This window comes from Borostomias antarcticus, assembly GCF_949987555.1.
Source record: "Borostomias antarcticus genome assembly, chromosome: 18".
NCBI lineage: Eukaryota > Metazoa > Chordata > Actinopteri > Stomiiformes > Stomiidae > Borostomias > Borostomias antarcticus.
In genome coordinates, this window is record NC_140251.1 from 17,168,746 (window position 1) to 17,181,830 (window position 13,085).

A 13,085-nucleotide genomic window follows, 5' to 3' on the forward strand; every position below is an offset into this window, starting at 1 on the left:
TCACAGGCAGAGGTCTGTGCTTCCTGAGCGCTATTCTAGTTATTGTCATGTTTCTGTAACACTATTTAACTGGCCACCCGAAGACCTTCATCAACATGCAATGATAGCAGTCAAACACAAAGTGGCGGTGTTGCACAGAGCTCAGCTAGGAGACCTCAAACTGCAAGCAGAGGATGCAGATTATCAGATTATAAACACTATGAAGAGTGAAGATGTTCTTCTGAAACTCACACAGACCTAGGCCTGGTCTCCTACTGGTACACTGGGCTCCTCCAGATACACTGGTCTCTACTGGTACACTGCACTCACAGAAATATTTAAGCCTAACTTTTAAGATTTATGTAATTTAATTGCATGACAAATTTCCATGAATTTGCTTTAGGTAGTTTTAACATAAATGTACCTAATAAACTTTACATGATGCATATTTGTCAGTGTAATAAAACCTATTTATTTGAAATGCATAATCACCAGGTTTATGTATTCAGTATAAATAAAGTCTATTTGCTTTAAATGCATAATAATCAGATTATGTATTCAAAATACATAACGTATATTTGTTTGAAATGCATAATAATCAGGTTATCTATTCAAGATTAATAATATATTTGTTTGAAATACATAATAATGAGGCAGGATGCAACCCTTGAATTGGGACAGACCCGTGGACACAGGGGTCAGGCTCATTTACGAAATTGGACCCAGGAGTGGAGCTACTCGGATGACGCTGACTGGGCGAGCTCCGCATATCGCAATACTCCTGCTCGGGTATGCTCGGGTATGCTCGGGTATGCTCGCCTGGAGGCTCGCGGGCGAGCAGGGCATGGAGGTATAATATAACGGGCATGGAGGTATAATATAACGGGCATGGAGGTATAATATAACGGGCATGGAGGTATAATATAACGGGCATGGAGGTATAATATAACGGGCATGGAGGTATCATATAAATAGGGGAACTGCTCAACGCTCGCTGCCGGCGAAAGGATTCCGCTCGCTGTGAGCTTTTGATGACGTGGAGCGGAGTTCCCGCCCCTCCAGACGATCCATCCTAGCATCATCCGGATAGAAAACGTGACACAACACCACCCGGTAGGGATGCAAAACACTACATAACAATACCGCTAAAAGTTATGAAACTGTAGCCACGGCCTCCAACAGATTGCTTTCCTGTTCTGTTTTTCCATGGTTTCAATCAGCTACAGGCGGCACTGAGATCGGTGTACTGCGATAATAGGCTACCATGAGTTTTAATTTCAGCAAATGCCAGTCTGTCCTGATAACAGGGGCGAGCAGAGGCCTCGGTCTGCAGGTTAAAGAACTGGCGAGGAGTGATCAGCGACCCAGAACAATAATAGCGACTGCTCGCAATCCCAGCGCTTCAGAGGTAACTAAGCGTAGGTCGAGCCTGATATCGCTACATAGAAACATTGGTGTAACTTCAGGCTGATTTGAAGAATGAGAATTCACACGACATTGCTCTCATTTTAGGATCTACAAGAACTTAATTCCTACCCAGGTTTTTACATTGTGCCACTCGGTGAGTAAGTAGTTAGAGCTAACTTAGTCTCGGTGAGTAAGTAGAGCCAAGTCTCATCAACAGGAGCCAAACTAAGTGTTTTTTTATTGTTTGTTTTTTTAGCTTCGCTATAGTTCACAAACTTGTCTCAAGTGTTCATGATTAGTAGCATATGGTCTTTGCAAATCACCTGTGTAGCTATGCCACCGTTATCACAGTAGGTGGCGTCAGCACGTTGCAACAAAGCAACGTGGCCAACGTGCTCATGGCTCAGGCTACAGAAACCTGATCGAATAATACTTTGTTTAACTGCAGATGTGTGACCAGTCTCATACTACTTTGAAGTGTTCTAAGTTTGTTTATTTGTTTACTGTGTTTTATCTGTTTGTGTGTCCCTTTCAGATGTTACCAGCCAGCCCAGCATTAACACAGCACTGCAAGAGGTGATGTCCATAGTGGGGGAAGATGGGCTCAACTGTCTCATCAATAACGCAGCCATCAACATCTCCACTGACTTGAACACTGTCACGCCTGAGGCCATGATGAAGACGTTTGAGAGCAACACAGTAGCCCCTTTGTTCATCACCAAGGTAAATGAGGTTGGGTCTCATGCGGAGGACACTGAAAGATAATTGTGTTCTAGGATAATCTCCTTTGGTTCATATAGTGGTGTGTGTGTGCGTGTGTGTGCGTGTGTGTGTGTGTGTGTGTGGATGCTTCCATATACGAAAATAATACATACAATGAAGTGTTCTAAAGACACTGACAGATACTCACACAGTCTTATTGAAGTTAGCCCTGATTCATCTATAGATGGTATGGTTGACAGTATTGTTTGTGATTCCCACTGTCTCTCCCAGGCATTCCTGCCCCTGCTCCAGAGGGCTGCAGCCAGAGGGACAGGGATGGGGCTCCACAGAGCAGTGGTGATCAACATCTCCTCCATCCTGGGCTCAATCCAGAGCAACTGGGGTGCCGGGGCCATGTTCAAGAGCTATGCGTACAGAACCTCCAAGGTGAGAAGCTGTAGTTGGCTCCCACATGCACGTTTTGAACCCTGAGAGTTGTGAGTTGCTTAGGTCAGTCAGGTTAATTCATACACAGGGTGGATTCTGGGGTTCTTAATTTCTCTGCCTTATCGTCACAGGCGGCTCTGAACATGGTGACGAGGTGTCTGGCTAGTGACCTAGAGGCAGAGGGGGTCCTGTGCATGGCCCTGCACCCTGGATGGGTCCGCACTGACATGGGAGGCCCTAATGTAAGTGCTACATACTGTTGAGCCGTATTACAAACCTTTATTTGAGGTATTCAGACACCCTAGCGGAGTTTTGACAGGGTTCAACTGCGGTGCAAACAGCTTATTTGTTGATGCTGAAGTCTTTGTTTCTGTCTAGGCGGGGCTCTCTGTGGAGGAGAGCATCTCATCAGTGCTGGCAGTCGTGGCCGGTCTGACGGAGAAGGACCATGGAGGATTTCTAGAGTACTCTGGAAACAAACTGCCATGGTGAAGCTCACTGTGGTGAAAGGTTGAATGATACAGCTGCATTTCTGCTCCTTGGATTGGATGGTAGACAATATTTGTCTCAGATGGACAAAAAAATTACAGATCTTAACATTTATTCAATCACATGTGGTATTCACTGGAAATTGTGTGTGTGTGTGTGATTTGGAGTGTTTTCCCTTTGAGATATGTAATGTCATATCTGTGATTGATTTTGTATATAGATAAAAATGGTGATACAGGTGACCCATGCAGCATGTGACCCCCACACACAATACTGGTGAATACATGAATAATGAAGGACTCCAAACAATTATTCCAATGCCATTCTAAAGTTTTATTCAATCCGTTCTCCCAAATGATATGGATGTGATTTTCTGTGTATCCACTGGTGGGACACAGAGTGTGACAGAACCCAGTATAATGAGGGGTCAGCAGAAACCCTGTAGGTAGGTAGGTAGGTGAAGCAGAGACTAGGGCCGAGCCATCTCTTCTGATGTGAGGCTGTCCAGGGCCCCGCTTTCTGTCAAGTTAAAAGAGTCTTAGCCTCCGTCCACACGTACACAGATATTTATGAAAACATTTTCCTCAACAAACACTTTTTTCTCTTCTTTTTGGCCTCCCGTCCACACATACACAGAGTTTTTGGTCACTGAAAACACCTTCCAAGGTGGAGATCTGTAAAAACTCTGGTTTAAGTGGGAAAGGGCCAAATGGAGCTTTCGGGTCTCCTTTGCGCGCCGTTCTCTATTGCATGCGCCAGGAACAGTCTGAACTATGCTAGGCTTGATTAATGCATTAGAAATCAACCTGGCTTTACTCCACCACTACTACGCCGAGAGGAGAAGAGTAAATATAGCGCTAAATAGTTTTTATTCCACCTCTTCATAATGTTGCGAGGTCCAAAGTAGGACTACGCAGTAAACGTAGATTCTGGACAAGGCCCGGCAGATGCAAGCCTTAAAACCTTTTTATCTCCATCCTTTAATTGTCGTGTGGACGGTGATATTTTCCAAAAATCTGTTGGTGTGGAAGTGATTTATTTTATTTTTTTACCGGAGGCCGGAAAATACGTTTTTAGAAATATCCGTGTTCATGTGGATGTGGCCTTATTCATGAAGGTTAAAGGAGTAGTGAAGGGAAAACGCATGTTTAGCCCTGTTTTAAGGTTCCTTATGATCATATATAATGGTTCAGATCAAAACTAGCACTTTTGAGAAAGTCTGATAATTGCTCTAGGCTACCACCGTTTTGGTCATACAATGGATGTGGGTGGGCACCGTGAAAAATCATTCAAAAAACATGTTAAACTCTCAATTTCAAAGAAAGAAACTCACGAGGTGTTAGTTGGCGTTCTAACATATAATTCGCCATAAAGTAAGATTCTAGTTCATCTGGAAAGGCTTTTTAAAATATTTAGCATAGAACTATTTTGTCGCAGCACGTACGTGTGTAAACTTCCGCAAACAAGGTAGCCTAGCAACATAAACAATAACAATAGCTACCGTAAGTAGTTCCGCTTCCTGAATCCCCTCTGCGGATTGATCTGCACATCTACAACGGTCGCGTCAATACAAGTCAGTGGATTTCATAAAATGATCAATAAAACCCTACAGGATTCATACTTTGCAGCGAATTTGATGTCAGAACATCAATGGACACCAATTACCCCCTCGGTGAGCTTCTTGTCTTTGAAATCGAGAGTTTAACATGATTTTGAATGATTTTTCAAGGTGCCCACCCACATCCATTGTATGACCTAAACAGTGGTAGAACAATTATCAGACTTTCTCAAAAGTGCTAGTTTTGTCAACGTTTTGATCTGAACCATTGTATATGATCATAAGTAACTTTAAAACAGGGCTAAACATGCATTTTCCCTTTACTACTCCTTTAAACACTGGCATGTAAGTGCTTACGTTTGTTGGATTGATGCTTTAATTAACAGGGGAATTCACCTTTAAGTTTCAGGTATGACAAGAAGTCAATGACAGTGTGTATTACATCCTCATCTCCAATTCTTAAGGCACCTATGGAAGGAGAAGGCATCCTTTTGATATGTATACTGTGCACTGTTTTAGATAACATAATCTAACATAGATAAACATACTGACATGCAAGTGTTCTGAGCATTTCATTGTACATGGTATATATCATGTATATCATACCTTAGGACAAAAATCTGAAACCTTAAATCAAGCTGTGTAAAATAATGATTTTGCTTTTTGTGTTCTGAAAAGATGTATCAAAACACGTGATAAATAAGCAATCGGCGAACATCAGAGGGCAGTTGGAGCAGCTCACCTGATTTGAAATCTTCATCCAGAGGCATGTCTCTCTTCCCCGCCAGGCCATGCCCGTCGCTGAGGGTCCTGTGACTGTCAATGCCATCTGGACAACAAAACTAAAATCTTAGCCAAGCTGATACTCCACACATCCCTTAGAAGCAAACCCACTGCATCTGCCTCGCACACCACGCGCACACACAATGCAGCCCTGCCTAAAGCTCGCATGACGGCCTAAGGGACCCTTCATTTCAGTGGGTGTTTTTGATTGTGTTTTGTTTCAATTGTGATCAGTCTGAAAAGCAACCTGCAGGGCTTGAGTCACGGAATTGCTTTAGAACCATCACCAATGGGACGCATGAAGCAATGGCACATGCACATTCATAGGCACACAAAAAACGAAAGTGAGTGTAAATGATAAATAGAAGACATTCTACATGCATAAAAACATGAAAACAAAACAAAGAAAAAGATGACCATCTGTCTCAGTTCCCCCAAATGTGTAGCCTATATTCTGCAGTTAGAGGCATACAATTAGAGCCTATTCATACCTCATCAAGAAAATCTAAAAGGGTTTGTGTCAAGAGAGGCACAGAAAAAAAATGCCCTGACCAGTTATATAAGCACACTTATCAGGAATGTAGCTCTTGAATCTGGGCCTTTGCCCAGTGCTCTTTCGTGTTTACAGATAAGTCTTAATGCATGAGATAGCCTATTATAATATGCAGAAAACGAAATTATCCCTAGTTTGTCACCTTGACTCCATGTCCTGTTAGGTTTGGGGTTTATCACCTGTATCTCTGAGATAAACAGTTCCTCCTAATGATGTTTTGTATGGGTGTAAGTAAACAAGAACATGTGTGACATGAAGTGATAATGGTTACCAAACAGCCTCCCTTCTGGTCAAATTATAATAATTCACCGGCGGTTTCTTCAAAGTATTTAACCGCCAACCGGCCATTGCATGTATGAGTTATCCCTCCCCCCCCATAAAAGCACAGAGAGCGATGTGGACGGAGCAATTCCCTCTGCTGACTGCAACGTCCTGCAGGAGCTGTCTTACATTGACCAAGCAGCTCCTTTCTCCCCCTTGCATTGGGAGAATCCTTTATCTGTAGGCCTATTAGATGATCAATACGACCTGAAACACAGGGACGATGAGGGCATAGGCTATTACCTGAGCTTCAGCAAACACGCATCTGGCATTCTAAAATGATGCTTCCACACCTGGGCTGTGAAAAAACGCCCGAGGCGTTTTTGCATTGTCACAAATTGCAATGCAATTACACAGCAGTTGTGTTTTTTGCTCACATGTAGGACAGTGGAAGAGTCCTTATTCAACGCAGTTCTCTACTACCTGCTGTGTAATCAGCCAGCAACATAAAATGTGCTAGATCTTATAGCCTATTAGGCTACAATTAGACCTACTAATGTATACTATAATGTAATGTCTACTGCCAATTGTAATTTTCTTTGCACATGGTATATCATGAATTACATAAAATCTGATCTCAGATTCTGTATGTAATGTAAAGATTCTGAGGTCTGAACAACTCTTATAAATTACAGTGAATTGTCCATACAACATAAGGTAGGCACTGAAAAACAGAAGTGGCTATATCCCATTCCCAACTACAGTTCACACATAGTGACAATTTCAACAATGTCCCAAGACTGAGGTAGAACACTGACATCCCATACATGAGGAAATCCCACTAATCAAAGTCATCGTCTTTCTGATGAATCCATGGGGTTTGCAAATACACAATTGCGCACCAAAGTACGTTTTCATGTGAAAACAGATTCAGATCTACTACACTGTAGGCTACTGTTCTGTGAGGATATAGACATAGGCAACACTGACCATACTGTATTAGTGTGAAATCATGCCACACCACACAGCTGAAGCAGCCTATGAGAAAGTATGAAAAGAGCATGATGGCGACAGGTGTATCTACGCTGATATGGACTTTTGGTGATGCGTGGAGGGTTCTGTGAGTGGGTGTTGGTGCAATCAGTTGCAATAACAAACATTTCATTTTCAAAAGTCTATACTCACGGGGACCCAAGAGGTAGCCAGCACTGTTCAGAGTCCAGCCTCGTTTCTCTTTAGCCTATGTTGAAACAGGTGTTATGAGTTGATGACAAAAAAAATAATACACACACTGGGCAGCATCATTCAATTCTCCTTTATCAATTTTCCCATTAGCCGTTATTTGATATTGTAAAAAAAAGCATGCTCAAACATAATTGCAATAGACGTTTCAAAACGTTTTTCAGATGATTAATCGAATGACCTACCGCAATGACTAGTCCAATAGTCTCTGACAGAGTTGCGCACATGATGAGTGACACGCAAACAACTCCAATACACTTCTGCATCTAAGGATAGTAAAATAATTATCAATTATTTATATATATATATATATATATATATATATATATATATATATATATATATATATATATACATACACACACACGTATGCTATAGGTCAATAGCTGCTTACCTTTGATTCGAAGTTTTCTCACAGATGATCAGGTGGTAGCCTAAAAGTCCGGACGCTGCAAGACTGCCTTGAAAATGTGCTACCTCATAGACTGAAACCTTTAAAAGATATCTTCGATTTCGTCTTGGTGCTTGTTAGAACTAGATTTTAGTTGCCTTTTATAATATCCCTTGAAGAAGAAAAAAATTGTAAAAGAAAAGGCGTGGGCTACCTGCTCAGATTTGACGTCAACCCTTCCCCGAAGAGGGGCATGTCACGATGAGGTGGAAACGTAATTATTGTACACAACAATATCCTCATGCTCTATCTCCCTCTCATATATATATATATATATATATATATATATATATATATATATATATATATATATATATATTTATGAGACATTTTAAGTTATTGTACAATTGTACTTAATTTTAAGAACATGATATAATGCATGCAAATGCATGTAAAAGGGTTATATCTAGGCTACATGACTATATAACTAGCCTATGCGTATAAAGAAGTATGTGAAGATTTATGTTGGACATCTGAATAACTAACCCAATACATTTACACATTTTACAGCTCTCTAAACAGAGACATTTAAACATCAGATTTAATTCTATCATAAAGTTTCAGGAAGGGAACAACTCAACTCAATGCAATGCTTTATTGACTGACTATGGGAAACTGAGTCAGAAAATGGAAAATCGTTATGAGAAAATGCAGGTTTTCATCAGTCAGGGCAGTTTGGAGAAATCGAATGGATTCCAGTAACTGTCTGGAAGGCAGCAGTCAGGGAGCCATGACCCGGGTACTCTGCTCCAGTACAGGACGGCCATCGTCGCAGAGAAAAATGGAACACCAACAGCGTATAACAAGGGTTGCAGTAAACTTTGGGCTCGGCTCAAAATTACCCAGATTGTTCTCTCTCCAGATGTCTCAGTTTCCTTCCTTGGTCCAGTCTGCCTCCTCTCCAATTCTTCGTCTATGATGCAGGGGCCCATCAGGTCTGGGATGTTTATCGCGCTCTCATCAGCTGAGTGGGGGACGTTCTCCATTGAAGCAGGTCCTGAACTGAGTAGGCCTACGATGCTCTGCATGATGTGTCTTTACAGAGGGAACTACTTTTTGAGAGTTCAGTGATGAAGGTCTATTCGTCACACCACACTGTCCTTTTGTCAGCTGCATTGAGAAGTCACTGAGGATAAAAGGGAGGTTTTAATGAACAAAAGATAACTTATTCAGTGTGCTCAAATCCTCATATTTTAGGATTAACCATAGGCATACATGTTCTATGTGGTGTATGGTTAATTTCTTAAACTATCTTTAAGGCACAGCTGTTATGTATACCTGCAGGGGACAGCTCCTTTCTGTTTGCGGTATGATGGCCTATGTGCTTGAATGCCAAACCTTTGAAATGCAGGGCTCTTCTCTTGTAAAAAGGACACAGTAATTCCGTTCTTGACCATCACGGCACTCCTACATCTTCTGCCACAGTTCGACTGGACTGTAGGCCTACTTGCTTCTTCTTTCGTGTGTCATCATCAGATGTCCAGCTCAGTAGCGTATAGCCACGCCCTCGTCTCAGGTCCCACATCGAAGAGGCCAGCCTCCGAGGGTGGTTTATACAGGGGACAAGCAGTGATTATGTGCTCAGCTGTCTGCTCCGGCTCCCCACACTCACACGTTGCTCCGTCTGCCAGGCCCCACTTCCTCATTGTTGCTCTGTAGCGTCCGACCCCAGTTCGCAGGCGGTTCAGCAGGGTCCATTTCCGGCGCGGCAGTTCCTCTCCTTGAATACCGCCTCCCGGGTCCTGGATGTAACGGTGGATGCGTGTAGGCCCGGCCGACTCCCACTCCTGCTTCCAGGCTGCCGCCAGCCATGCCTCTGTAGACTGGTCCTCAGGGATGGACCTGAGCAGATCTTGTGCCGCCTTGTTGTACGGGTGGCGGGACTTGAGTCTATGGGGGGGCAGTGGCGTTGTGGTGGTGTTGTGCAAGATATGCCAGTCGTGTCTTTGGGCTTTCCTTGCTAGGGCGAGGGTAGCAGCCTCTCGTCGGAGGCCGGCCGGGGCAATTCCTGCTAGTACTGGCAGGTGGCACACAGGAGTGGGCTTCAGGCAGCCAGTTATGGTCCGCAGAGCGTTATTTATCGCAATGTCGACCTTCCTGGCATGAGGGCTTCTGCACCAGGCTGGGGCACAGTATTCAGCTGCAGAGAAGACCAGGGCTTGGGTGGAGATTCGAAGCACCTTGGCGGTTGCACCCCAGCTAGTTCCAGCGAGACGTCGGATTAGTGAGACCCTTGATGACACTTTGGCCGTCACCTCTTCAAGGTGTTGTTTGAAGGAGAGTGTCCTATCCAGGCGTACACCGAGGTACCGCGGGGCTTGCTGGCACTCCAGGCGCTTGTTGTTTACGAAAACTTCCAGTTCCTTTCTTGCCTCGCTGTTGTTGAGGTGGTAAGCCTACTTGCTTGTGGAGAGGGGAGAGGTGCCAGTTGTGATATGGACGGGCCCAGGTTTTGATGCCCCGACTCAGAGCAGGTGTCCCTCTGTCCCCCAGAACACATGTGTTGGTCAGAGAACAATGTAATGCAGCTGTCCAATGTTGCCTCAATGTCTGCAAACTTGTCTTCGAGGCCTGATAGACGATTTCTAAACTCCTTGAGGATGACATTCATAGACAATGAGGGTTAAAGTCCGCAAGAACTGTGAAGTGATATCTGGGATTATATACAAACTCAGTTGATGGTTAAACAAGTCACAACCAGCAAGTCCACAATTAATCTGTAGGTTTCATTCTGTTATAATTAGGCCTACCCTTATCCGCCTTGCGACCCTGTGTCCTTTGCCTCCCTTGCAATGATCACACATTTTTAAATTGGTACACTATTCACTTTTGAAAGCGGCAGTTGCTTTTAGCATTGTACTAGTTTTGAATCACACTTCAAGCCTTGGCCTGATTTTAAAAAAAAGACTCAATGAATAGGCTAGGCACCCACGAGAGACTCCTGGAGTCAATGGCAGCGCATCTGCGCAAATGTCTAGATAGGCTAAAGCAGATGACGTCAAGTGTGCGCGTGACAACACAAATATGACGTATATAGCTGTGTGCATAGACATAATAAAGAACTAGACTGGCCATTGTGCTGTAGAATTCCAATGGACTGACGTCCGACGTGGCAGCCATCTTGTGCAGGGCATCCCACTATGTGACGTCAATGATCCCACAGATTCACTGTGCATATTTTAAATGGTTAGATCATCTGGGAGAAAGTCCCTGTAATTGTGCATAAGTGGCATTTCCTATCACTGGGATTAGCTGGAATGCTTGTATATTTATATTCTGACAAAAAATGATTTTTTTTTATTGTGACTTGCCAAGAGATTATAGATGCAGCCCCCCCCCCCCGCCAGTATACTGTTATGGTCTATTCTGTATCTGGTGTATTCTCCAGGGTTCCCACTCATTTTTACCAATAAAAATTACAAAACTTTTCCATGATTTTTCCATAACTTCTTGATGACCATGGGAACCCTGATACTCACTAGCATCAGTATCAACTAGAAAAACCATGTAGCGGCTAAATGCCTCCGCCCAACAATGCAAGTTGCAGTTAACATTCAGTTGGTCTTGAGAGAGCGCCCCTGTGTTTATGTGAATGCTCACCATCTTGCTGGTATTCTAGCTGGTATTCTAGCTGTAACGCTAGCTAACGCTAATGCTAGCTGTCCACCCAGAGACGGGGTCTCTCGTTGCGGCATGAAGTTCGCGGCTAACCCGCCGAGCTCGGGGGGCTCACAGGCCAGTGCGGAGATGTGGTCCCAGGCAAGTTGAACAGCTGTCCACCCAGAGACGGGGTCTCTCTTGCGGCTTGAAGTTCGTGGCTAACCCGCCGAGCTCGGGGGGTTCCAATTCCACTATAATTAGCCTACTGGTAATACATCTCCGCACTGGCCTGTGAGCCCCCCGAGCTCGGCGGGTTAGCCACGAACTTCATGCCGCAACGAGAGACCCCGTCTCTGGGTGGACAGCTCTGTTTAACTCGATTGGGACCAGGTCCCCTGAAGCTATTTCGTCTAGCTGTCCATCGCGTTGTTGTGAACAGAATGAATACCACCTACTAGCAAACAAAACATGTTCAGTCACAATTATACTGTTAAAACTAAGGTGCCTGGATAAAAAAATATGTTTTCCAACGGATATATTTGACGAAAGTAGATTAATAAGCAAGCCGATTTTCATTGCTAACTCAGAGCGGGGAGAGCCACGAACGCGCGTTTGCATTTCACATCTGTTCGTGGACTACAAAAATTTGTTTTTTTCAAAGATGGCGCGGTCCTATAGGGCTTCATGTCTTCGAGCAGTCAGTGAATGGAGTGACCCTATCCAGTTCTATTAATACATCCATGGTCCAACTGGACATTTTACCCAAATATGAACAAATTCCGTTAAGCCGCAATATACAAGTTTGACAATTAGCTATATGAGGGACTATCTCTATATACCCACATAAAACAAGTCAAGATACTACATTATATAAAACTGTGTAAAATCTGTGTAACGTTATCTTAGGGCAGCTAGACTAGTCTGTTATCCAAACCATTTAGCTATCTAGCTAACAGCAATTTAATTGTGAGATAAGTAAATAATTACCATTACAATACCCATATTACTAGTCTACTACTATATACTACTATAACTAGTCTGTTATCCAAACCAGTTAGCTATCTAGCTAACAGCAATTTAATTGTGAGATAAGTAAATAATTACCATGACAATACCCATATTAGGCTAACATTCTCTTCCCCCAAACGCCTGATATTCATTAAACCTTAAAAGGCTAGTCTAACTGTATTTAGGCTGATACTAAAATATAACAAGAGTCACTAGTCACTTACCAAACAAAAGGACGAGCAGCTCTGAGGGAACTGTTCCTGATGCCCTGCATAAAATGGCGGTCTCGTCGGACGAGTCTAAAGGGGGCGTGGTCAGTCTAGTTCTTTATTATGTCTATCTGTGTGAAATAAAAAATTATACAACGGAGAGTTTGGATACTTGACTCTGATTGGCTAGAAGCAGTGGTAAAATACTCTGTAACCCACTGCTGCGACCGCATAACAATTAGTATTAATGCGCCGTCAATCTCATTGACGAGGCCATTGATAAAATCAAGCGGTAGGCTATGCTTTGCGTAGCAACCACTCGCAGCAACCTCGCCTTTTTCGTATCCTACTTCCCCTACCAGCAAAAACGAGTACTCTGGAGAGCTGTTTTAATAA

General features: G+C 43.3%; 2 protein-coding genes across 2 annotated transcripts; one reads left to right on the forward strand and one right to left on the reverse strand.

The window, feature by feature from the left end:
- The first annotated feature begins 1,134 nt into the window (after window positions 1-1,134).
- LOC311320856 (C-signal-like) lies at window positions 1,135-4,952 on the forward strand. Its single transcript, XM_084452715.1, has 6 exons — window positions 1,135-1,387; window positions 1,492-1,540; window positions 1,922-2,109; window positions 2,380-2,535; window positions 2,667-2,777; window positions 2,914-4,952. The coding sequence occupies exons 1-6, from the start codon at window positions 1,244-1,246 to the stop codon at window positions 3,025-3,027; spliced, it is 762 nt and encodes a 253-aa protein (XP_084308841.1). The 5' UTR covers window positions 1,135-1,243; the 3' UTR covers window positions 3,028-4,952.
- gal (galanin/GMAP prepropeptide) lies at window positions 3,494-7,687 on the reverse strand (the record flags this gene model as incomplete). The annotated part of the gene is made up of 6 exons (XM_084452716.1): window positions 3,494-3,543; window positions 4,979-5,050; window positions 5,325-5,411; window positions 6,369-6,446; window positions 7,365-7,419; window positions 7,607-7,687. 6 exons carry the CDS (start codon window positions 7,685-7,687, stop codon window positions 3,494-3,496), a joined length of 423 nt encoding a protein of 140 aa, XP_084308842.1.
- Between the last annotated feature and the right edge of the window lie 5,398 nt (window positions 7,688-13,085).